Source organism: Camponotus vicinus, unplaced genomic scaffold, assembly GCF_025532165.1.
Source record: "Camponotus vicinus isolate PSW18456_S1 unplaced genomic scaffold, iyCamVici1.0 SCAF_10, whole genome shotgun sequence".
Classification (NCBI taxonomy): domain Eukaryota; kingdom Metazoa; phylum Arthropoda; class Insecta; order Hymenoptera; family Formicidae; genus Camponotus; species Camponotus vicinus.
In genome coordinates, this window is record NW_028141946.1 from 4,156,362 (window position 1) to 4,180,715 (window position 24,354).

The 24,354-nt window shown below is 32.1% G+C and overlaps 2 protein-coding genes across 5 annotated transcripts in view; one reads left to right on the top strand and one right to left on the bottom strand.

Moving 5' to 3' along the window:
* Positions 1-24,354, bottom strand: part of Fife (regulating synaptic membrane exocytosis protein fife) — a 145,710-nt gene that overhangs the window by 53,441 nt on the left and 67,915 nt on the right. For all 4 annotated transcript variants that reach the window (XR_014435471.1, XM_083080502.1, XM_083080503.1 and 1 more), the window contains exons 8-11: positions 23,501-23,809; positions 20,089-20,296; positions 9,850-10,025; positions 5,491-5,559 (exon numbers count right to left, since the gene is read on the bottom strand). Coding sequence is in view for 3 of the 4 variants with exons in the window: in XM_083080502.1 (XP_082936628.1) it covers positions 5,491-5,559; positions 9,850-10,025; positions 20,089-20,296; positions 23,501-23,809 (762 nt within the window). In the remaining variant the exon portion in view is untranslated. The remainder of the gene's footprint in view (positions 1-5,490; positions 5,560-9,849; positions 10,026-20,088; positions 20,297-23,500; positions 23,810-24,354) is intronic.
* Positions 1-24,354, top strand: part of LOC145960802 (cytochrome c oxidase assembly factor 3, mitochondrial-like) — a 132,613-nt gene that overhangs the window by 25,160 nt on the left and 83,099 nt on the right. The window lies entirely within an intron of this gene.

A 24,354-nucleotide genomic window follows, 5' to 3' on the forward strand; every position in this document is an offset into this window, starting at 1 on the left:
GTCGTTTAATTATAATTATTGTCCGAGTGAAATAAATCGTCTCCACCTACCTCTGTTCTTACGCTAAGTATAACGATGTCACACGCGCATGGAAGTGATAAAGCGAGAGGCGTTCCCCTCTAAATTGTAGTTTGCACTAGCGTTGGTCGCGATAATTCATACTCTGAAAAACGTGATCTACGAATTAATTTGCATTGTTACCGAGATTTATACGAGTGCCGTATTGTCGCGTGAAAAAATTTTAATACTCTATCACGAACAATCGCATGTGTACCGCAATTTGCTTCCGAGTTATCGCTCAATTGTGTTTCGCAATTTTTAGAACAACCCTGAAAACGTCCGTCACTCAATTATTAATCCTACAAAAATTTTTAGCCGTCATTTAATTTCATTTAATTTCAAATATTACATTCGCGTAATATTGTTTTTATTTGTGTTAAACTGCAAGGGTCAACTCGTTTATTACCATTATGTTGCTTTTGAGAGAATAAATTTTACTTTGAAGGATCAGTTTTGAATTCTACGTATATTAATGCGTTGTTAATAATTTATATCGAGCACACACTAACATATAATTAGCGTTACAATGTATTATTGAATTTTTATTTAGTCAAGTATTTTTATCTAAATCTAAAATGTTGAGATATATACAGAAATATTTAAGATTTTAAATTATGAAATTCTTAATATCTTTTTTTGTATACAAGTAATATTATCAAGTTTATATATAATTATAATATACACATTTTTTGTTGCATTGAAGTTTGAATTTTGAATCGGTTGGAGTAAATCATACGCAAATATGCATTATTGTTTTTTCCACGATTCCTTTCCACGATTAAAAAACTCGATATAAATTTTGTACGTTTGTACTTTATATATATATATATATATATATACATATAAAGCACTAATCCTCCCCTTCTAGTGTTCATTCTATATAATTCGTTCATATGTTACGCCCCGCTCAAACAATCCTGACAATATTCGCCAAAATAATCTGTCACAGTAAACATCCCTATTTCTCATGATTAAATCAAAACAGATTCCTGTTGTATCCATATAGTCAACCTGTTGATCGTTATTTCTCACGGTGTGTTATCCGATTCCGCAAAAATATTTAGCCATCTCAAAGCGGATGAATCCCACCTACACTTTGTTGTGTCGATTAATATCTACAGAAAAATATTTCCTTGTGATCTTTCCTTGAAAAAATTAATCGGCAAGAAGATACATGGTTATATAAAATTTATAGATTTTTCCCCGCATGGTATGTATGCTTTTAATTAAATCTACCAAAATGCATACTTTTAAGAATCTGCGCTATCTATTTATATTTTTGAAAATTAATTCAAACTTGTTGATTACTAATCTGTTTATCACTCCTACAAACGTGCGACCGATAATTCTACGTAAAAAGAAAAAAGGATGAATAGTTTTTAATTTACATAGCTTTTTTTTCGCGTGCTCTCGCTTTTTATAAAATTCTTCACTGGTCTTTTTATGAAATACCCCTCGAATATAGAGACGTGTGCGGCAGCGAGAGATCAAGACAACGAGCGATTGCGTTGATCGACGTGTATCCGGATGTGCGGCGAGCTGAGCGGTTTACAAACGGCCTCGTAAAATACACGAGACACGTCCGTTTGCGTTAACGCGTCTCTATTGAGCCGGTTGCGAGGAGAGAGATGAGCCCGATCGATTGCCTAGAGCTTCCGGTGCTCCGCGGGCGCAGCTGCGCTACGTCCTGTGATGTGTCCCGTGCGCGATTCGCACGAAAACCTATTATCCCAGGATGGAAGTGTGTGCACAAACGCAGTCGATGGTGGCGGTGTGCGGTGGGCCTGGACACGATTGCCTGTGCAATCCGGGGATTCGTGAGCGACGATGACGACAGGTCTTTCGCACGTTACTATTTACGGAACGTTCAAACCTATGGCTCTTCATATTCGCGGCTTTCTGCGAATATTCGCTTAAATTGCTCTGCAATATGGTTTAATGAGACAAACGACATTTTTACGGCCGAGACACGCGCACGCAAGTTCCTTCCCCCAACTTTTTTTTTATTTTAAATATTGATTCGATTTTTATAATTAATAATTGGGAATATAAATAACGACATTATATTGAGATGTACTAAGATTGTAACGCTTACCAGGATTGTCGTTTTTAAACATTTCAATCGTAAATATAAAATAAGATTAATACAAGATCGTAATTAATTTGATTTGACTTTCAAGAACTGTGACAATTTTTTTATTTCTCTTATTTCTGATTATAATAATTTCTGATTATCTAATTTTAGACAATTGTATATTTTAGATATAATTGCATACAAGTGCGGATATTCTATATTTATTTTATGAGATGTTGCCGCATCGTCATTTGTGGAAAAGCTGTCATTGCGAAATTATGGTCTGGTTATTACAGGTGTATTCAGTTTACGTCCATGCATTACGTATCATCACGTTTAATGGGTTTCCCTTCGAATTGCGCATATTGCGAAGCAGATCCATCGTTGTTGTGCTTTCTGTATGATTATAACGTATTAGTTGCTGATGACGTCGTGATTAGCAGGTGTTGCTTTATGCGTAAACAAGAAACATGATTGAGCAATGTGTATAAGAGCAATATGCATTTATCAAATCAACTAGCAAATCATAAACGCTTCGTTTTTTCGAGTTATGAAAATTATAAATTGTGAAAATACAGTCTGATGAGCGAATATCTGCGCGAAATTATCAGAAATTATCAAAAAATCACTTTAAAATAACTTTAAAATTTTTTGTATTTATATTGCATATATTATTAATAAATAACAGTGAAAATGAAAAAAAATCGTGATAGGTAATGATATGTAAAAATACATTAGAGTAACAATTGTCATTTTGAAAGTACAGATTAATGATTTCATGTTGAATCAATCTTGAATTGTCAAATCATTATATCGATTAAATAAATAATATCTCATCTTGAATTTAAATTTATGTGTATGCGAAATAAAATTAGAAAAAACACCTGTATGTCTCCTGTTCCAGGCCAATAATGTGAACAAGTAAATACGCATGCAATATTATGGTCCAACCGTTTTAATATTGAACAAAGCGCTGCGACACAACGGAAACCATTAAACCATCCGTAAATTCGTTATCACACTTGCCACGCCCGAGAGCTTTATTATTAAATAAATGCAATAAATGTTCTAAATATTAAGCGTTCACATATACATATATTAATATTTGATAACAGCAACCGCGATAATTGTATAACCATGCAAAATTCCCGAGATTAATGAATATATACATAATAAAAGATAGACCGCGTACGAGAGGAAAAAGAAAATCGATTCGAGTCATTATTTATAGAAATATTCGCGCGATATAATTCAATTGATCAAGCATATAATTTATAAAAATAACATACATATATCACATTAAATTTATTAATAATTAATTAATGAACACTTCAATTAAATATATTAATAATTATTAACATTTCAATTAAATTTATTAATAATTAACTTAATTGGAATATTATCAAATATATTAAAAATTTTCTGTAGAAAATAATTGTTGAAATTTTGATTAAATGGTCTCGAACGATCGTTTTGAATTGACCCGTTCTCTAATTAATCACCCAGGCATAATCGGTATATCAAGAATTTCATCCTGTCATAACGGTAACGTCCTGTTGTAATGACACAGGACAACGAGAAAACACCGACGCATGTTGTGGAGGAAACGAAGAGTCTGAATGCGCAACGAATAATTAAATGTCAATCGCACGCTTACTCGTTGGGCGCAGGCTTAGAATCGTTGTGCTGATTCTCTCTCTTTATCCCTCTTCCTCTTCTTCTCTCTCTCTCTCTCTCTCTATCTCTCTCTTTTTTTCTCATTTCCTCTCATTTACCTGGCTATTTACCTGATGCGCACATATAACACGTCAGTAGCTCTTACAGTTGATATGACTATGAACCGTCATCCATTTGGAGCAACAGTTGCATCAATCAAGAATTTCACGTCTGTATGATGCGACGTACTACGTTGATAAATGCATCGTGCAATGCAATGATATAATACAATATGATACAATACAAAGATCGGAAGATATACATGTATAGAATGATAATAAGTTGAAACAATGATTTTACAACAGCGTATGCAAGCGATAAAAGATTTAAATTTTTTGAAAAATTTTACAAACTGATTTTATTTCAAATACTTACAATTTAATTTTGAATTTGATTATTGAAATCAAGCTCTCGATTACGTAGATGAAAACGAAAATACATAATTCATGGAAAATGTAAATGTGGGCGATATACGGAACATCACAATGGAACGGCTATAAAAGGTTCTAAAAGACCGAAGTGTAAAATGACAATGGACGAGGAGGGTAAACACAAGGGGTGAGAGAAAAAGAGAGGGAGCAGTCAAAGAGGAAACGACGCGTGAAAGGATGACAAAGAGAGATGGAGTTCCGTGAAGTGGTGAAAGATTAATGGTGTCGCATAGTCTCGCTGCTGATTAACTTGGATTCTATCAAAGTACTTCGCAATTCGTTAATCTCTCGATTATCATCGTACCAAACCTGTTGCATTCCTTTCAACAAGCGATTATTTTACGTAATACAGCTGTTTCTTCTCGAGAAAACTGCTCGTTGTTTTTATTATAATTAGTTCGCTATTATACCGGGCAAAATTTTCTCTTGATTCTTTATTTTATTTACGATCAAATTCCCTTCAAGGTATCACACCATATATAATCTCTATCTAATCTATAATATTTTCAATTTTATTATAAATCATTTTTTAAATTTGAATCTTTTTCTCAATATCTTTTTACAATATCACATATAATTTTTAAAAATAAAATAATGATATAGATTATATAAGATAAGAAATCGATAAACACATGAATAGATAAGTAAAACTTATGCAAAAGAAGCAAATTAACATTATTTTTTAATATGAATAAAAATATTACACATAAAGCAAAGCATAACTAGGAAAGCAAATTAATCAAGTACTTTAGCAAGTGCTTTAATCGTTTTTTATTTCAGTATACACTCAAGAGAACGTATTTTATGAATTATTTTTAATATTAAATTTTTTTAATAGCAATAATATGCTTTTTATGTATATCTATATTAGATTGTATTAGATAGTTGAGATAAAATTATATTTACTCGGAATACTAATGTTTACATAATGGACTGATGCATCAATAATGCTAAAAGTTTCAATGTAATTTATGACGAAAAGTCAATATTCGAGACTGAAGAGACGATATGCAGCGCTATATTATTGTTCGCGCAGTAGTAGATATCAGCGATATGAATCATCAATATCAGTGTCGGAGAACTTTGACCGATCGATAGATATAGTTAGAGAATCTAAAGCGAATTTAAACTCTTCTTGAATTTCAAGTTTCAAACGTCTCGAAGGTACTTCAATTATGGCAGTAATCAGTGCGCTAATTATATACTCACTTCTGTGTCCTTTATCCATGACTGGATCTCTCCTCAGCTTCACTCTCCTCTTCGCATTCATCCGTGGAGCTGAAAGAAAGAAAATATATAAATTTGAAAATTTAATCTCGTTAAAACTTTAAATATAACGACCAACTTTCATCTTGATGTATTAATAATATTCAAGAAAAGTAAATTGAAATTTAATAAAAAGGAGTAAGAAATGAATTTAAATAAATTTAATACGTGAATATATAAAGATGTTGTCGTAAGAACATAATATAATAAAGAAAAGATTCAGTTGTAATCATGAGATTTAATTTTTTTAAATCCAATCCGTGAAATATGAAAAGAAGAAAAAGAGAACCAACCATGTTTTTTCCAATTTTAAATTGAAATATAAATTGAAATTAAGGATTAAATAATAGTTTAATCTCATTTTCCATAAAATAGAGAACAAAGAACATGATGTATCATAAAATAGCCGTGATTTAACGAAACAATGCTGCTCATGTTGCTTTTCAACGTGACGGATTCGCGAGAAGAAACGAAATTTCCTTTAACATTGTCAGTTAACAGTTATCACTTTCGATTGCTCTTGAAGATTGCATCTCTACGTAGTAGTTGTTTGCCGTTTCGTATACGCTGATAAAAATCGTTCTGCAGAAGAATGAGTTTAATCAAAATTGCCGATGAATTTCGCGCGGCAGCGAGAATCCCTCTGTTTTAACACGTTCGGAGCAATAGTGACTATAAAAGGCGAAGCGAGAGGAATATCACGATCGAAATTTTCGAGCAGTTCCCTTTTTATAATGTACCCTGGCGATTTCTGCTCCATGTAGCGTGAAGACGATTTTGGCGTTAACCCCGATTGCATCCTATCTACGTTCGATCTCGACACGTCATCGTAACCGCCTTGAAAAATTGACCCGATGACCCGCGCACAAACTTAGAAATAGACTTGTCGAAGCGGCAAAGCGAAAATGAATGAATATTTAATCATGCGAAACGCAAATATGTTTTTAAAAAAACAAAAGAGAATGAGAGATGTAAAATATTCAAATATATTACGTATTTAAAAGAAAGAATATAATATAATAATTTTAAAAAATTACAGAGATAAATATTTGAAGAAAAATTTAATTATAACATGTGTAAAGAAATTGTTTATCTTGCAATTGTAAATCTTGTATATTTTTGAGTTTCAGTCTAACTTCAAATGAAAAAACTCGTGAAACACGCTTCTGCGTAAACTTTGTTAGTTTCGAGCGCAGCGAGAGTTAAAGTCGCGCGATTACTTAGCACTTGATTATCTTTCCGCCATGCTCTTCTCTTTTCCGCCGATGTATTTGTTGGCGAGAAAATTAATCTCTTACATTAAGTAAATCGAAGGCCATAACTATCTAATTGTAAATGAGAAACTGGAATTCCTCACAAGTATTATCAAGATAAAAGTTTGTACATATTTAATGCAATATATCTTAATCCTTTTTTTTTAGAAATATTCATTTTTGAATAAAATATTTTATATGAAAATTTAAATATATACAATTTTTAAATATATATATTGTGTTAAAATTGCCTTGATAATGAGAATAATTTGCATTTTGAATTACTTTCTTAAAAAATAAAGTCGTAGTTGTTAAATGTTATGATATATGTTTTTATTTTATATTAAAAGCATAAATTTAATGATTAACATGTGAATTAATTAGTTTGCGGTGCATATCACCGATCGCACATTTTTATCGCTTCACACCCGTGTGAATTTCCTTTCGCGAGATGTTGCGTAGACCGTATCTCACCCCTAGAGGCATAAATCAATTACGTGACCCACTAACAGTTTCAACAAACGACTCTCTCGTGCAAACTGCGTTATCCGTCGTCGCGGCAAACTTGCACATCGTAAAATTACATACAATCACTTTAGCACAGGGTTATCTTTGCACCTCCTCTTGACTCTCTGCTCTTTCTCATTGTCTCTCTCTTTTTCTTTCTCTGTTTCTATGGAGAAACTCGCTCTCGCTTTTGTCGCTCTATTTCATGCGCAGCTTGTTGCATCGCAGTTTATCGGCGATACAGACGACGATATAATCCGCCTTCCGATCGACATGCCGTTAATGAACACGTAGACAGATCGCGATTCGCACGTAGCTCTCGCATGTCGTGTAGGATCGCGATAAACTGCCGTCGGTGCAATCGATATAACGAAGCGGGAGCGAGCTTGTCGAGAGAGAAAAATGAAACGGTCCGTTTTTCCAGCCGTAACTTGGTGACCCGCACCACGAGAAGGAAAATACGCTGTGTCGACCGGCCTCGCGATAAAATCTTCAGCAAACCCGTACGCGTTAGAAAAGCCATCCAAGTTCTTCTTGCGTACTTTTCGCCAGCTGTCAATTTTCTATACATAAAGCAATATCACTATCGTGTGAAATAATCTCCAAAAGAGATTTTCTGATTTTCCATATTTTCAATTAATAATTATATAATAATCTGAAAATTTGATAGATGTAAAATGATTAATATTTGTGTGGTAGTAATTTTCTTTTTTTGTCCAGCTTTGGGTTATGATATATATAAATTATTATAAATAATTTAAGATATAAGTACTAATTGGACAAATTTTGTATGACTTTTCGAAAAATATATTTACGCGTTTTATGAAATTTGTAAATCAACCTTTCTTCGTCTGTGTATTAAAACACTATTTGAATTACTTCAAAAGATGATTTTCTTTTAATTTTAATTAAACGTGATGGAAGCTTTTATCGGAAGGCTTAAAAAAACTAGGTCAGCTATAATAAAAAGATACTGCATCGTGACCGAACTAAGTTAGTCTCTCGGCTAATGGTGATAAAATCATTCTGCTGACAATGTATTGCAAAAATTATTCATGTACATTTCGCATACATATTATACAATCAATATTTAAAAATAATATTTTCTGCAATAATATAAATCTAGAACTAACATGAGAGAGAGAGAGAGAGAGAGAAAGAGAAAGAGAGAAATAAGAGAAATATAAAACGCATTTTAATCGAGATGTTTGTAGCTTTTTAATCTGCATAGGAAAAACACTATGTTGAACCAACTGGTGACATGATTTCTTGAATAAAAAAAATATGTATTTTTACAACAGAGAAACCGTTTCAATTCGAACAAACTTTATGCATTCAACTATACATATTTAAGAAAAAAGAAAATATTTCTCTTACAACAAAATAGAATGATCTAAATATTTTTGAGCAAGAGTCCAGCGCATTGCATATTTACAACTAGATCGTCTCTCTTATTTTCCTCGTAAACATTTATACATCGCAAAAATAGATATTTACAAGCAAGATATTTATCGATAATCATAAATTGTGCGAAGAAAATTATTATTTTTACAAATTTAGAAATCAGACTAGGAAGAAAAAAGTGTGCAAAAATGCTTGCGAATAATTATTATAAATATAATAGATATGAGTGTACTTCATCTCTATGAATTATTACATTAATAAAAAAATAATATAATGAAAAATGAAATATAATAATTCTTTCATTTAAAGAACGGCGGAAAATTCTTCCGACTACATTTTAATTATATATTACAATTTCTCTCTTCTGCGGAAGAGAGGATTCTGGTAGCTAGTGCACGCAAAGCCATATGCAAACCGAGGGCGATGTTCGATTACGCTCGAATCAGGTATCACACAAGTCTAATTAACCCAAATGTCGCGTTGTCCTGGACAAAGAGACAGGCCGTTTCGTTTTCCCGTAGCAAATTAAATAGTAGTTGAACTCGACACCTTGGGCACGACACTCGAGTGTGGAGATCCACGGTGACCTCCGAAATTAAATTCCAGATTCCTAATTAATGGGATTTCACCATTGGCGGATACAAAAACTCGGGATTAACTGCAACCAGTGTTATCCGCGAAATTGAATCACGCCCAGCAAGCTCGAAGCTCGATCGATCAAACGCACTCTCTTTCCACCTACAACTTTTTTTCTGTAATGCTAACATTTGCGCACTCGTGGCGAAAAATTCCTGCGGCTTTGTGGGTACCCAATATTCCCTTAATAAGATACGAAATTATCTGTGAAAAATTAAATAATAAATGGTGCTACGTATCTTCGCTCATTACATTATTAATTAATAATGAAGAAAAAACTATTATAACTTTTATGAAACACACGAAAAAAATAGTCACATTTCGCTACATTTGATTAAATAAGAATATCGTGAGATTGATAATATGAATATTTTTATTTTTTTTTAATATAAAAAATATAGAAAAATATTGAGAGATGCTATTAAAAGAGATGATGATGAAACTGCCAGAGGTAAAAACGCACACATCTTTCCGAAAGTAAAGTTTCTATAATAAATCTTACCAAGATCACTGTCGACGTCATGAATGACGATCTTAATGCCCTCCCCATCGACCAGACTGCCCTGTCTAGGCAATTCACGTTCTTCAGCTGCGACCCTGCTAACGGCCGTTGAAGGAGCGGCTTTTGCCGCTCCTGGTTGAGCTGATGTCAACGCCCTTATTGCGTTTATGTCGGGTCTGAAATAACACATAGAATACCCAACATGATTAGTAAAAAATCTTTCAAAAAAATAAGTTTATTTTAGAATAAAGATTTTTTTGTGACATCTAATTAATTCTTGTAACGTTTAATTAATTGATATCTGAAATTCATAAATGGCTAAGTTAAAGTTAGAATTATTTTTATAAAGATTGAGTATATTCAAAATATTCTTACATAAGTATACATAAATTTTTTTTATCAATATTCTACTTCAAAAAATTTATCACTTATATTTATGTATTGCTAACGATGTGAACAAACTACAAACATTAGCGAGTTATTTGATCGATGCCTAAACTTCACTTTGGAGATTAAAAATATTGAGGTGAGCATGGAGGTAAGCCGACTTAAATAATTGACTAAATATTATATAGGTTATAGGATAAATATTATATAGGTTATCGAATTCAAACTATCGTAGATTTAAACCGCAAGATGGATATTGCTTGTTCATATTGAAGCAAGTTTTGTTATTACTAAACTATCTCGAAATAATCAAGATAAGTTTATCAATAATTTCACCAATGTTCAAAGGGGCAAAGATTGAAAAATGTTATAACCAATATTGACTCTCAACTTTTTCGATTAAAATTGCGATAATAGACTTTTGAAAAATTATTGTTTTATTTGCTAAACGGTATAAAATTGGAAACTATGTTAACTTGAAAATAAACTTTCTTTTATGTACAGTTTATTTATATTGGATGGTATAATTAAAATATTTCTTGCTTCCGAAATGTTATTTATCATTTTAACTGAAAAGTGACTTGAAAGTAATTGAAAATGTGTGTGTTTTAACGAAATTGGAGTTTTTTTAATTTAACAAAATTTTCAAGTATTATAAAATTATTATTACAATCGTTTAATTTTTTATTTCAAATATATATATATATATCGGTGTCTTATGTCACTCTGATTACAATTTCGCAAGAAAGAAAGAAAAAAAGATCTTTTGCGAGCGTAATAAAAAGGTTGAACTTTGGTCTTGTCGCTCTTTAATTCATCAAATGTCTCTAACTTACAACATAAAACAAGTTAAATCTTAAATTAGATTTTCTTTACGAGAGGTGAAGGCAAACGAAGACGGAATATGAAAAATACAGTCTCGCTACTAACATCTTTACCAAAGAAAAATAAAGTTTTTTTATTTTTTGTTTTTTTGTTTTTTTTTTTTATACCACGACGAGACTTTCAAACGTAGCCGCAATTGCGTTAAACTGTTCCTCGTGCAATGAGCATCGCCGGGCAAGCAATGAATTTATCCACCCGCGCACAGCGTGATACCATGGACACAAATTACCACCCTAATTCCACGCTATAAAGGCTAAAGAAGCTTACGTTCGAGGTTCATAAAGTAGTCTCGACCGCCGTAACCACCATTTCATCCGGTGCAAAAATGGCCAGTAGCTTTTCGGATTTCGTGGGATATATTTAACGCTAAGTGCGAAGGTCTGATTTTTAATTTGTGAAATAACTTTGTGCGTGACTTTCATACATGGTACTAATCAAAACTATTGCATCACTTGTAGAAACAGGGAATATTATTAATAATTACTTGAATAAACACAAAAACGTATATAACTATTTTATTGCAGTTATTTTATGCTTTAATATCGTAAAAATTAAAAATTAAAATAAATAAAATTATTACATTTTTTATTAATACAATATATAACATAAATGTGTTTTATGTGTTGAATATATTTCGTCTGTCAGGTTTCTTTGAAAATAATCTCTTTTTATATTTTTGTGAGAAATTTTGGTCTACGAATACAGCTTTTTTAAAAAAAATTGATTAATTTGATGTTAAATGTAAGATATGAATATGGTTTCCAGTATGTAAACGTACATATCAAGAGAAAAGCATCGAAACATCGGTGCGCTATCAAGCAGTTTGTTATATATACGAAACTCTCAACGTGCATCATATCGAAAGTTTCCGGCATAATCCTACAAAAGTTTTCTACAGGAGAAATTTCGGCGATTACGATAAGAGCACCTGCTACAAACTAACGACGAAGAATACTAATAAAGTTCCATTTTCGCGGTAAGCCGTTTGATTGGAAACAGAATAAATAAAGGGAACGGATAAAGTGATATAAAAGGTTAAAGTTCATGCAGATTTTGCATTTACAAACTAAGAAGTACGAGTGACATATATTGCTTGAAGATACTTTAATTGTAGTTGACATTTTAATTAGAAGTATAAAAAATTTTGCGGCTTTTGAAATTTCTTATAATTTAATATGTCAACAAATATCGTAGTTAGTTTAGTTGAATTCTCATTAAAATTGACTGAAAATTTATATTAAGATGTTATACTGTCCGATCTATTTATATCGTGCTGACGGTCTTTTTGGCGAAATTTCTTCAAGATTCACTTCACGAGGAAAACGTGACCGTGCTTTCGCTCGCTTTTACAGAAAGGTTGGCTACAAGTTGAATTCTGCTTGAGAACTACGAGAGATATCTTCAAGAATAAGAGCGCAAGTTCTAAAGGAACATATACGTCTGTATCGCGTTTCCAACGTTCTACTTTCGAAGTAACGGAGCGGAAAGTTACCGCATCGCTTTTCGTAATAAATAAAAATTTATAAGTCGGTTGGGAGCCGATTATACGCAAACGATTGTCTGAAAATCCCTACGGCTACGCTGCGGTAAAAACAGACGATATCCTCTCGGTGTGTATGACGTTGATGCAACTTCCTTGCCGTATCCTCCCGTTTCCTCTCGCAAATTGAAACTGCAATTTCGCTGACGGTCGTGGCAGCGCGTGCCCCGCAGCGCTGGGCTTATCATTTCGCATTTTTATGCGCAGCGCAGAAAAATTATCCCCCTTCCTTCTCTCCCAAAAAATAAGAAATAAAAGCGATGCGAACGACGAGACGAATAAAACAGATTTTCAAACGAGCCATGCAACTTTTAACGAGTCTCGAGTGTTCCAAAAGCGTTTCCGCTTCTCCCCCGAGATGCATAATTTCGCGATCGCGGCGCGCTCATCGTTCAATTGTTTTCGAAGAGATGGAAACGCGGGCAAAAGATCACTATATATGTACAAAGTAATATTTTATCGACCTTACTTTTACATTTCTCGTTAATTGTACTCTTTGTTAATTACATCCTGTTACGACACAACACAATGATATTGAAAAATTTTCTTTATCATTTTGCATCAGCTCTTCTTCTCCGTGTCTTATTGTTTTCGGGACACTCGTAATTGCATTCTGAGTCTTTCTTTGAAGTAATTTACAACCATCGTTGTATCTCAGAATACAATTACAATGGAAAGAAGGTCAATTCTCCGAGCTTTCCCTGTTTATTACAGCTGACACATACAAGAAAAAAAAATATATATATTACAAATTCCAATATATTATTTTTATAAATTTTTATAAAACACACACACACAAATGCAGGATTTCATCCCGATTAATAACTCTCAAACAACGTTAATTACTACTCGAATTTAATTGGAAAAGAGATTTACTTTCTATTCATATAATATATTTTCTATTCACTAAGAGAATTTTTCAATTTTTAGTATTTAATAATATCAAAATTAGATCCTTTATCTAATTTTTGTCAAGAAGGAATTGACTGCAGATTCGTCAAAGAAGAATCTGCTATTAACAGTGAGCGGTGACTATAAAAACGGGATTGCTCTGCGAATGGATCTCCTTTCATCTTGCATTGATAGTTCTTCCTTCTATAACCACGTTCAATCATATGAACTCGTGTGGTATCGACAAGAAGCGATTTTAGCCGCGAGCAATCGACCTTTCAAACGTGAATCCGTCTATTCGATAAAATCTTGCATTAAATGCACGACTTTGTCGAATGTTAGGGACGTTTATTTCGGTGGAAATAAAAATGCAACAGCCGTTGGCAAAACGTTTTTGCAAACATCTCGGTGTAGATCGAGATTGAAAAGTAGCGTGCGATCACGCATCTGATTTCTCTTTCAAATCCTCATGTTTCGATGGAATGGAAATTGCGTTTTGATGCGAAGAAGATTGCGCGCAAATCTCTCTCTCCCTCTCTCTCTGCGAGATGTTTTTCTAAATCAGTTCGTCGATATGTAGTAGTTTCTTTTTAATGGTTTCCCCTCCGCACGCGCGCGCGTTTTATGGAGATATATTTTTTTCTTCATTTGTAATTTGCGCAGAGAAACCGTCAAAATATTCGATATAATTTTATCTTAATTCGTGGACATATTCTGTTATGTCGTAAATTACAATTAATATTATTTGTAGTTTTTAATTGTAGTATTAATCAAATACAAATCAATTTTCCTAGTTCTTGTAATCAATAGTAATTCAAATCTCTATATTTAGAAATTTTTCTGAAAAATTTTACTCATAATTAGAGATATAACATCGTGAATAAATTATTTTTTAATGTATCAGAATGAGGATTCGATAGAAAGAAATATGCCGGTCAAAGAGAGCAGTCGTTACGTTTATAACTTGCATTTCTTAATATTTTCCGAAGACATTTCTCGCCTCTGTCCTTTCACGTTCATCGCCATTAACCTTTAGAAAACGGAATTTCCTTGGTAAAAGCATGCCCTCGGTTCACAAATTAAATTCCAGACGCGTATATTCTTTTTTTAAAATGTAAATTGAAATCATTGTATGAATACGCAATGTAAATAAACTGTCAAGAATGAATGTGTGTGCGTTTGTATGATAATAAGGAAAAATTTTTAGTAGTTAGTTTGAATATACAACAGTATAATCATTGTATAAAATTTAAGCTAGATATAAACGTGAGAAAACTGACAGATGAAAAAGAAATGAATAGAATTAAAGAGAATTTTAAAAAATGTGGACCGGAATATTATAAGATCTATATAAATATATCTAACTTATATTTTTTTGACATTTGACCGCAAAAGTGAATGTATGTGCTTCTCGTTAGATTTCTATTAACTTTTTTTTTTCATCTGTTGGAGGAAGCCGTATTGCATCCAGATCGAATTCTACGATCAAATGCAATGTCACATGTCAGAAGAGGTTTCTCTCTTTCTTCCTTTCTCGGTTTTGTGCGCGAGTTGGCCGGTGGTAGATGGAAATTTACAAGATCATATCCCTTTATGAGATTCTTCCCATTCTTTTCATCGCGGCTCATAATCACTCTTTGAAGGAGGGAGAATCGCTTAATTGCACAGTGCCATCACGAACTCCAGCGGAATAAAAGCTCTTCCTAACCGAATAAGAATGAGGTGCGCAACGATATCGATTAGGACACGCTCAGCCAAGAATTTGCGAAAAAATAGTGTTATTTTACTTACACACATTTAGCATTATCGAGAAAAATGTAATTTTTATTTGAACAGATGAAGAAAGAAAACACAAGAAAAATAAAAGCAACTCAAACTTATTATATCCTACATATGTTTGGCGTATTTTGATATTTACGCATCTATTTTGAAAATCCTCTAGTTATACAAAATAATTTCGAAAAGCGTAAAGATGATTGCGATTAAATATTGCGCGTTCGGATGTGGCGTAAACCAATCATATAAATTTCGTCGCTCAGCTAGGATTAAGCAAGTTCCGTGGGACGCAATAAATTGCAGGCTTTGCGTTATAACTAATAGCAGTTTAGTCACGACGAAAATTCGGGTAAATTGGATACAAAATAATGAAACGAGATAATTACATAAAATCGCAGTTTCGTAAGCAAAGGGGAATTAAAAGTTTCGGAATTAAAAAATTATCGCGACGGGAACTACGATATACAACTGAATATAATTGCACGGACGGGCTGTAAGTAAACGAGAATTAAAACTTTTACTGTTATATTTTGAAATTTTGTTGAGAAAGGGAAACACAAGTATAAGCTATTATTTGTTTCCCTCTCTTTTCCTTTCTCTTGAAATTTAAATATCTTTAAATATCATTCAATTATTCGTAAATTACTTATACAGTTAAAATAAATAAAACATAATTTGAAAAACACTTTTTTCAAAGTTTAAATATTCGGTGGAAAAATCACATTTTTTATTATTTCTTTTTAATATATCGTTAGTATAAGACAATTTTTTCAAAAATATTATAGTTGCTACGACATAAACTATATAAAAAAATTTCTTATGTAATTATTACTTATTTATTTATTAGATTTCTCAAATTTTTTAAATATTACGTCTAGAGATATAATCAATAAGTTTAAAACAACTTTTATTATATTATAAGAATGTGTGTATAAATATTCGCGCGGAAAATGAAGTGTATTTTTGCTGTAAAATCAAGTTTTTAAGGCAATGGTTAGAAAGAAAAGAAAGAGAAAAACGAGCTCATTTTATTTTCTCTAACTTTACCTAATACGTGAGGTGGGTTGAAACTACACCGGCAGCAGTCGAAAGTATGTCAGTTAAGACGTGCGATATTTGGCAAAATTACCGGGACGATTTACCCTGATTTCCGGTGGTCTACCAAGATGACGATACCTAGGTCGTGGTTGGCGCGGCACACGGGTCGCCCGATGCAAGCATTCAAAGCACGACCGAATTTCGACGTGCAGCAAGGCCGTATTAAAGCGCAGGTGCCGCTTCTATTCTAATGCCGCTCTTCGCAGTGCAATGTTTAATCGGTATAAGCCGAAATAAGCCAGGAGACTTAATCGAGCAGTTATTCTAATTCTAGTAACACAGCCGCTCTCTTTTTTCCCTCGTTTTTCTCGATTTAGCAACTCGCCGCATCGCCTCGAAATCGAGGTCAACGAATGGTGCCGCTTTAAGATAGTACACATTGATCGGTTGCACAAATAATCAACGACTCTTTTTGAAAGCGTAAAAACGGACTGGTATTTTGAAAGCTTCGTATGTGCGCTTCGTTTACCAGATTAAATTACATGAGCCATGTTCAGTGCATTCCTTCTAGATTTAACAGTGTAAAACTATAACATTTAGTAGATAAGCGAACTAATTTACAAAAACATTTAATTTTTAGAAACATAGACATAACATTTAAAAAAATAATTCTTAAAAAACAACTAGGCAAAAGAAGATATCAGGGTATGGTGTAAGAGAAATTATATAAAATTCGATACACATGTTATAAGATATATAATATTTATATAATATTTTTTCTATGCGTGGTTTTACTTCAAGAATTATAATTATTAATTAAAATTATTTATTATTATAATCTTTTTTTTTAAATTAGATGTCTATATTTTTTAATATTAAATTAATTATTATTTTTAAATATTAAAATTGTCAATGTATCTATTGTTAATTCAAATCTCTATTATTTTTGTAAAAAATTACGGAAATAATATTTGTTATAATATTGCAATTTTTATAATTTTTATTTTATCTAGTATTGTAATTTTTTATCTCTTAACTTTGTTTCAAATATTGTCAAAAGTGATTCTAATATGAAGAATGGACGTGTATGAGAGTTTTAATTTTTAACAGCACCTAATCATATGAAATAATAGTGCGGTTATGAGCGATTTAAATGTTTTATAATCTGGCTGATAACTTTAGCACGTAATTCACTTTGGGATTTTTTACTCGATTAATAGAAAGACGAAGGATCATGCAGGTTAAGCCAATTTTGACAAAGGTTATACATTATATAACACCCGACCTTTTCGTTAAATATCTTCAGACCCTTCGTATAATAAGCGTAACGTCTGAAGGGTGACACTTTCTTTCCCTCAATGTTAAACCTTTGAACCTTCTTCTAGAGCAGGGTAGAAGAATAAAGATTTTTGCTGTGGTCATTGAATTCACTGAAGAGTCCAGGTTAGCAAAAGAAGTTATTTTCTAACATATGGTGATCGTGTGTGTTCTATTTTAGATTCTGAATAAAGCATTGAATAATCAATATTAAATCTCTTTGAAAGCATTGAATAATCAATATTAAATCTCTTTGAGATTATTTGTTAAGATCTTAAAGTAAAAGGCATATAAATAATATAAATAGAGAAAGAAAATGTATTATCGTTTGAAAGAAATTTCTTAATTTAACAAATTTTGGGCACCATGTTGTGATTTGAATACGTTTTAAATTTCTGTAATTGCGTTGTATTATCTATTTCTAGTATCGCATTTCACAGGTACAAGCTTTCCGACCAGTTAATATCGCAAGCTTGTCATACTGCATATTTTCGAGTAATCGTTGCAGCGTGGAGAATTAAGCTCGAAATTGTAACAGTTTAGAACTCGACTTTGGCGAGAACCGCAGATGCTCGTACACGAGTAAATGCGCGCACTTAACGAAAACTAGGAGAAAGAGAGAGAGAGAGGAGGAGGAGGAAGAAGAGGAGGAGGTGAATAGGTGGGTGGCATTAATTATTTCTGTAGTAGCAAACTTCCCTGTTTGCAATCCCCTCGACTTCTTGCTTGCAATACGTATATGTGTGCTTATACAGCACACGTTGCGCAACATTCGTCGGATAAAATAAAAGGAAAGCAACCACACGAGAATAAATCGAAGAAACGGGAGAAAAGGGCAGTAAATCGATTCTCATTTTCGCCACACTGATGATTAAGAAGGGATTTGCAATTCTTTTATACAAATAATCTCTTGTCAGTGTAAACTCTTGCTTAAAATAAAAGACTCTTGCTTAAAACTTGTCGTTTTAGTGCTAACAATAAGTTTAGCTACGTAAATTTTCTCCCTTTGTCTACGTAGTTCCTTGTCATTAAGATTACAAGGAACTATAAAATCGCTGAAATAGATTTACTTAATTTTAACTATCGGCATAAAAGTTTTAATGAGATGTAAACATGATAACATTGTTTTCTTCTTCAAAAGTAGATTGCACGATAGACATTATCTTGTTTTAAAATCTGAACATTTCGATTTATGTATCAAGATATCATTTTTACTTCAAGACGTGTCTGAATAGAAAACCAACATTTTGAAAGTTTCATTAAAAAAATTTTGCGATTTTCTCAAGAGATAATTTGTATACATTGAACATTTTAACTGGTTTCTTTCATAATAAGATTAATGTAATCAAGTAACATATATTTACAGATTGTTAAAACTTCGCGAATATACATTGTTTAAGAAATAATTTGACGATGAATTTATTGTGAAAATATATCACTATTTTTAAATATTTGAATTAATTCGTTTTGAAAAGTTAATTCTCGGTTTTTTACTTGTTTTCCATACAAATAATCAATCTTATTAAAATTATTAGAACTAATCAAATAATCTAATAATATAATTTTGAATAAATATAATTGAAGGGAAATAACTTTTGAAAAGTAAAATTTTAGAAATACTCTCTTTCTTTCTCATACATACTTTCGATAATCTAAATATATGTTTATAAATATTTAATTATATTTGTAAAAAAATTAATTTAGAAATATAACTTATAATGAAATATAACTACTAGTGAACAACCTATGCGATTTGAGGAAATTGTTGTGCTTGATAATTCTTAACAAAAAATTTTATATATATGTTTAGAATTTGACATTTGCCAAATAATTACTTATTATCATTATTATATAAAATAGAGAATACCTCTCTCTTTTGCCTCCTATCCAAATATATAACTTTACTTTCACATCTTTCGATGACACAGCAAGCATAAAAGTTTAAATTACTCTCTGAAAGCGTGGACGAAATGTCTGTCTCAACATCAAAACTTCAGTGTCATGAGAAGTTAGAAAACAAGCAAATATGTGGAAATTTGAAATTAAAGCGCGTAATTGCGTATATTTTTCTTGCAAAAGAAACAACAAATGTAAGTGAACATTTGCTGAAAACTATTTGGAACATATATAGAATTATCATTAATTCCCGATTAAATAAATAATAAATATGCCATGTTTATATATGAATATATGACAATTAACATTGAACCTTAAAATTAAGAAAAAATATCTAATTTAACGGACGTCAAGTCAAATTGCGATAAAAATTTCTAATATGACTTCAAGTACATTTGAATTCCCTGGTATAGAGTATAAATTTTATTTTGCTTTCATTATTATAAATAACAAGTCCATGGATTGGCATGATAAATCCTTATGAGATAATAGCGGCATTGATAACTTACAATTGGGAGCCTCTTCGACGATTACGTCTCTCTTCGTCGGGTATAAGAGTGGGCTGGGATACTGCAGGCGATGCCACTGCAGGTGCGGATGACGAATCTAGCTTAATCATTTTCTCATCGTCGGCCGCGACCTCATAAGGCATCACCGGCTTTACAGCACGGAAGGAAGACCTGCGCGTTACAGGTCGTTCCTCAGGTTCTCGAGCGCCTGCGAGGAAGCAGATGATTAAAGACGTTTTCAGGTCAACTATATTATACTTGAAATATCTAATGTGATTCGCGTTATAGAGCGAATAAATCGCCTTAAATAATAAATTATAATCGGCTCGCTGGCCGATAGTAGAATTAAAAGAATAACACAATGAATTTAATGGAACATTTAAATGCTAGGAATCACACACATTAGACTATATACTTTTAAATTATTTTTTCGATATTATTTGTATATCAGGGAATTAAGACAATTTAATTTTTATAGATATAAATATCATATATACTATATATGTATGTACTTCTAATTAAAAAGAAGTTTTTCAAAAGTAGTTTTACTAATTGTTAAAATGCAGAATATCATTACAAATTATCAATGACATGTAATTGTATCATGTATTTAATATAGTCAATATTTAATATAATTATGTATTTCACATAATTATTTTTATTTGAAGACATCAATCTTACATATTTATAATTATTTTGTATATACAATATTTTATCTATTTTAAAAGTGTAACTCTAGTTTAAAAATAAAGTATATAAACGAGAAAAAGTCATGCTGACATCGGAATATTAAAATATTTATTTTATTCAATAATATATAAAGATCTTAAAAAGATTAAATACAATTTCAAAAGAAATAAAACGATTATAGCGTTTCCATATTGAAGTACAAGTGCCAGTCAAGTACCAATGTGATTTCTCTCTATAATACAGAAAATATTCAGCTCTTGACTTTTGAGGAAAACAACATAGGTCACGTTATATACAGGATGCTCAAATGTACATTTAAAAATACATTTTGGATTGATTTTAGATATCACGATTATAATAATATTTAAGTTATAACTAAGATTTTATAGGAAAAGAATAAAGATAGAAACTAAACAATTTTTAAACTAAACAATGATTTAATCTTTTGATTGGAGATCAGATAATCAAATCTTATTCGTTTTAACCTTTATTTTATTTTAAACAAACTTCTAAGGAACTTTATGGATTATTAAATTTTTTAATATTAAATGTTGAAAAGTTATATAACAAGCATTTAATATAATTAAACTTTAACGAAAATCAGATATTCAGCATTTAATATCAAATTTTAAATGAAAATCAGATATTCAAGGAACTGAAGGAAGATTATTTTATTTTTAGCACCCTATACTGACGTACACATTCTGCGGTTTCAAATTATCGCGACAATATATTTCCTTGTACGACCATCAAATTTTTCGGAAAGGAAACTTTTTATCTGATTTTCCGATTGATATGCAGAATTGGAGTCTACTGAAAATTGAAAATGGTGAAAATTTGTTTCATCTTTTTATTTAATGTTAACTCGCGCACTTGACTGCAGACACATTGAAAATCGCATCATATTGAGCTAAGTGTCGCGAATTGAAGCTATAAAACAAGTCTACCGAACTCGGTAGATTTGAAAAATGTCTCGAAGATCGATCGACACGTACGTGCATGAGTACAGATGGCTTTAAAATCGCGTTACGTTCGTACGCCACTCCGTGACGCATCGGAAATAGTTTTCGCAGAAAGTTCACTGCAAGTTGAGTTTGATTCTGTGTGTACGACCTTTTGACGCACAAACGAGGAACAGAAAGAGAGAAAGAGAGGGAGAGGAGAAAGGTTGAATTTCCATGTTGAGTTGGTTGGCGCTTCCGATCACGCAGACTGGCAATATGCACGCGCAGTATTAAAGTTACACAGCCATCTCAGGATTCGCGATACACACATTCCCAACAGATGCGATTGAATTGAATGCATGAAAATGGGTATCCTGAAACTAGTTTTGTGCAGTCGCTATTTAAAGCTGTTTCCTACGAGAAATTTTAACGTTACTCTCGACAACTACTGGCACTGTTACACAGTTACCAACAATTTGATAAATGATATTTTTAAACAGGAATTTTACCTCAAAATTAATGATATATATGCATATATTATTTACCATTTTACGAAACGTCTATATTATAAATTCTCCCCGAGATATATATACGATCGCGTAGTTAATTGGAAGTCGTGGCTTGAAACCTCTATAAGCGAGAAACTCTATCGTTATATATTGACATCTTTCGCGGCGGAAGAGATCGACCATGTCGCTGTGTTCGAAATATGCTTAGCGAAAATTGGCTTATTCATTTCTCTAAAGCTTGGCTCTTTGATAGTAGAAACATCAGATAAAACGCATCCGCGTAATGAAACGAATTATTTCTGCAGCGAAACAGAAGAAGCTACGGATACAGAAGGAATAATACGAGGAAGCTCGTCCCACTGCTGCTCTATTCGATTATCCTTTTCGATGGTATTTGCCTCAGGATCTCTTAAAGCACAACCATTTCTAACTTGTGGAGAATACTGTTACGATGATTCCTAAATGTGCAATATGGCGTGAAATAGATGCACGTATTGTGCCAGGAAGGAAGCGAGGTCGAAGTTGGAAATTTCGACATCTTCGTCAAGATCGAAGAGCCGGTTGCTAAAGTTTCTCTCGGAAATAACCCGAGAGGTTAGAGAAGATAACGCTTTAGTGAGAGAAATTATGCATACGCATACGCGATACAGTAAACGGTTATTGATAAACACTACCCGCCGTTTCAGAGTAACTTCTGATGGATGAGTTATGCAAACTATTATTATGCAAAATATTATAGCTGATGAGTTATCCGATATTTTAAGCATAAAGTTAAAATATGCAATAAATGGAAAAATATCAATCTCAACGCGCGCACTGTGTTTTACATACGGATGAATATTAAACACGGTATTATTTTTTTCTATTAGAAAAATACTGAAATCAAAGCATCATATTACATCGTATTATAGTTAAATTTATACGATTACATATAATACATATTCTGTATGAAAAAGCTGTTTTATCAAGAAACATGACGATAATTTTTTATATTTTATTTTATTCTCTTCAATTTTTCTGTTAATTTTATTTCAATCCTTCTCGTATTTTTTGTTGGAATATATTATATATAATTATTAATATTTTATCATTAATATTTTTAATAATTATTAATATTTATAATATTAAATAAAATAATTATTAATATTTTTAAATAAAATTGAAAAGAAACTAAGAAAATTATACGTTGTAGATTAAATTAAAGTTACGAGCGAATCGGAGAAAATAATTTTCTTATATCTGTGACAATAAAAATATTTCTTTACGCACCTTGCGCCGAGATGGAGGCTCTTTGTTGGGCGGCGGCGATGGCCATTGCGTTGAGACCGCTGCTTCCGGGCGCGGCGTAAACGTCATAGGCAGACGCTCGTCTCGGCAGCTGGACCGGAAGTCCTAGGCCGGTGTCGGGATGCGTCGGCTGTGCACCACTACCGGCCATCGCGGCCGCCGTTTTAATTTCATCGTCGTAGGATCTTTGTCTGGTCACCCGAGACTTGCGACGAATCGTACCTCCTCCGCGACGAGCGCGTCGTCGATGTTCCTCTTCATCATCCAGATCACCGCCTTCCTGCTCGATCGCTTTATTAATAAAATAAAAAATATTATATTAAGCAGTTAACGAAAAATTTAAAATTTATTTCGACCTCGAATCATATGTCAATTGATTGTGCTGGAAATGATTACGATGTATCCTCGGTAAAGAACGGTAAATAATAAGTGAGGTTGCAATAATATATATATGTATATTTATAGCAGTTTATTATTTATTAATATATTATATATATTATTATTAATATATATATAATAAATTTTTTAATACGTTATCACTACGAGCTCAAATTAATTTTTATTAATTTAGTGCTAATGATAATAGAAATCACGAAATCCAATTAAACATTCATCTTGGAGTCATGCCTGAAAATGATTTGTCAAATTGCCAATATGTCAAAAATTGCCAAATTAAAAAAGAGCAAGTCAAAGATTTGATTATATATTTATTATATTACATACATCAAATAAATTATATTTGTTCTATTTTAAGAAAGTTACATCGTCTTTACGGATATTTTCTTGATTATATCGTCAATACCCGGTCATTATGCGAAACGTGATACCTGTATTAC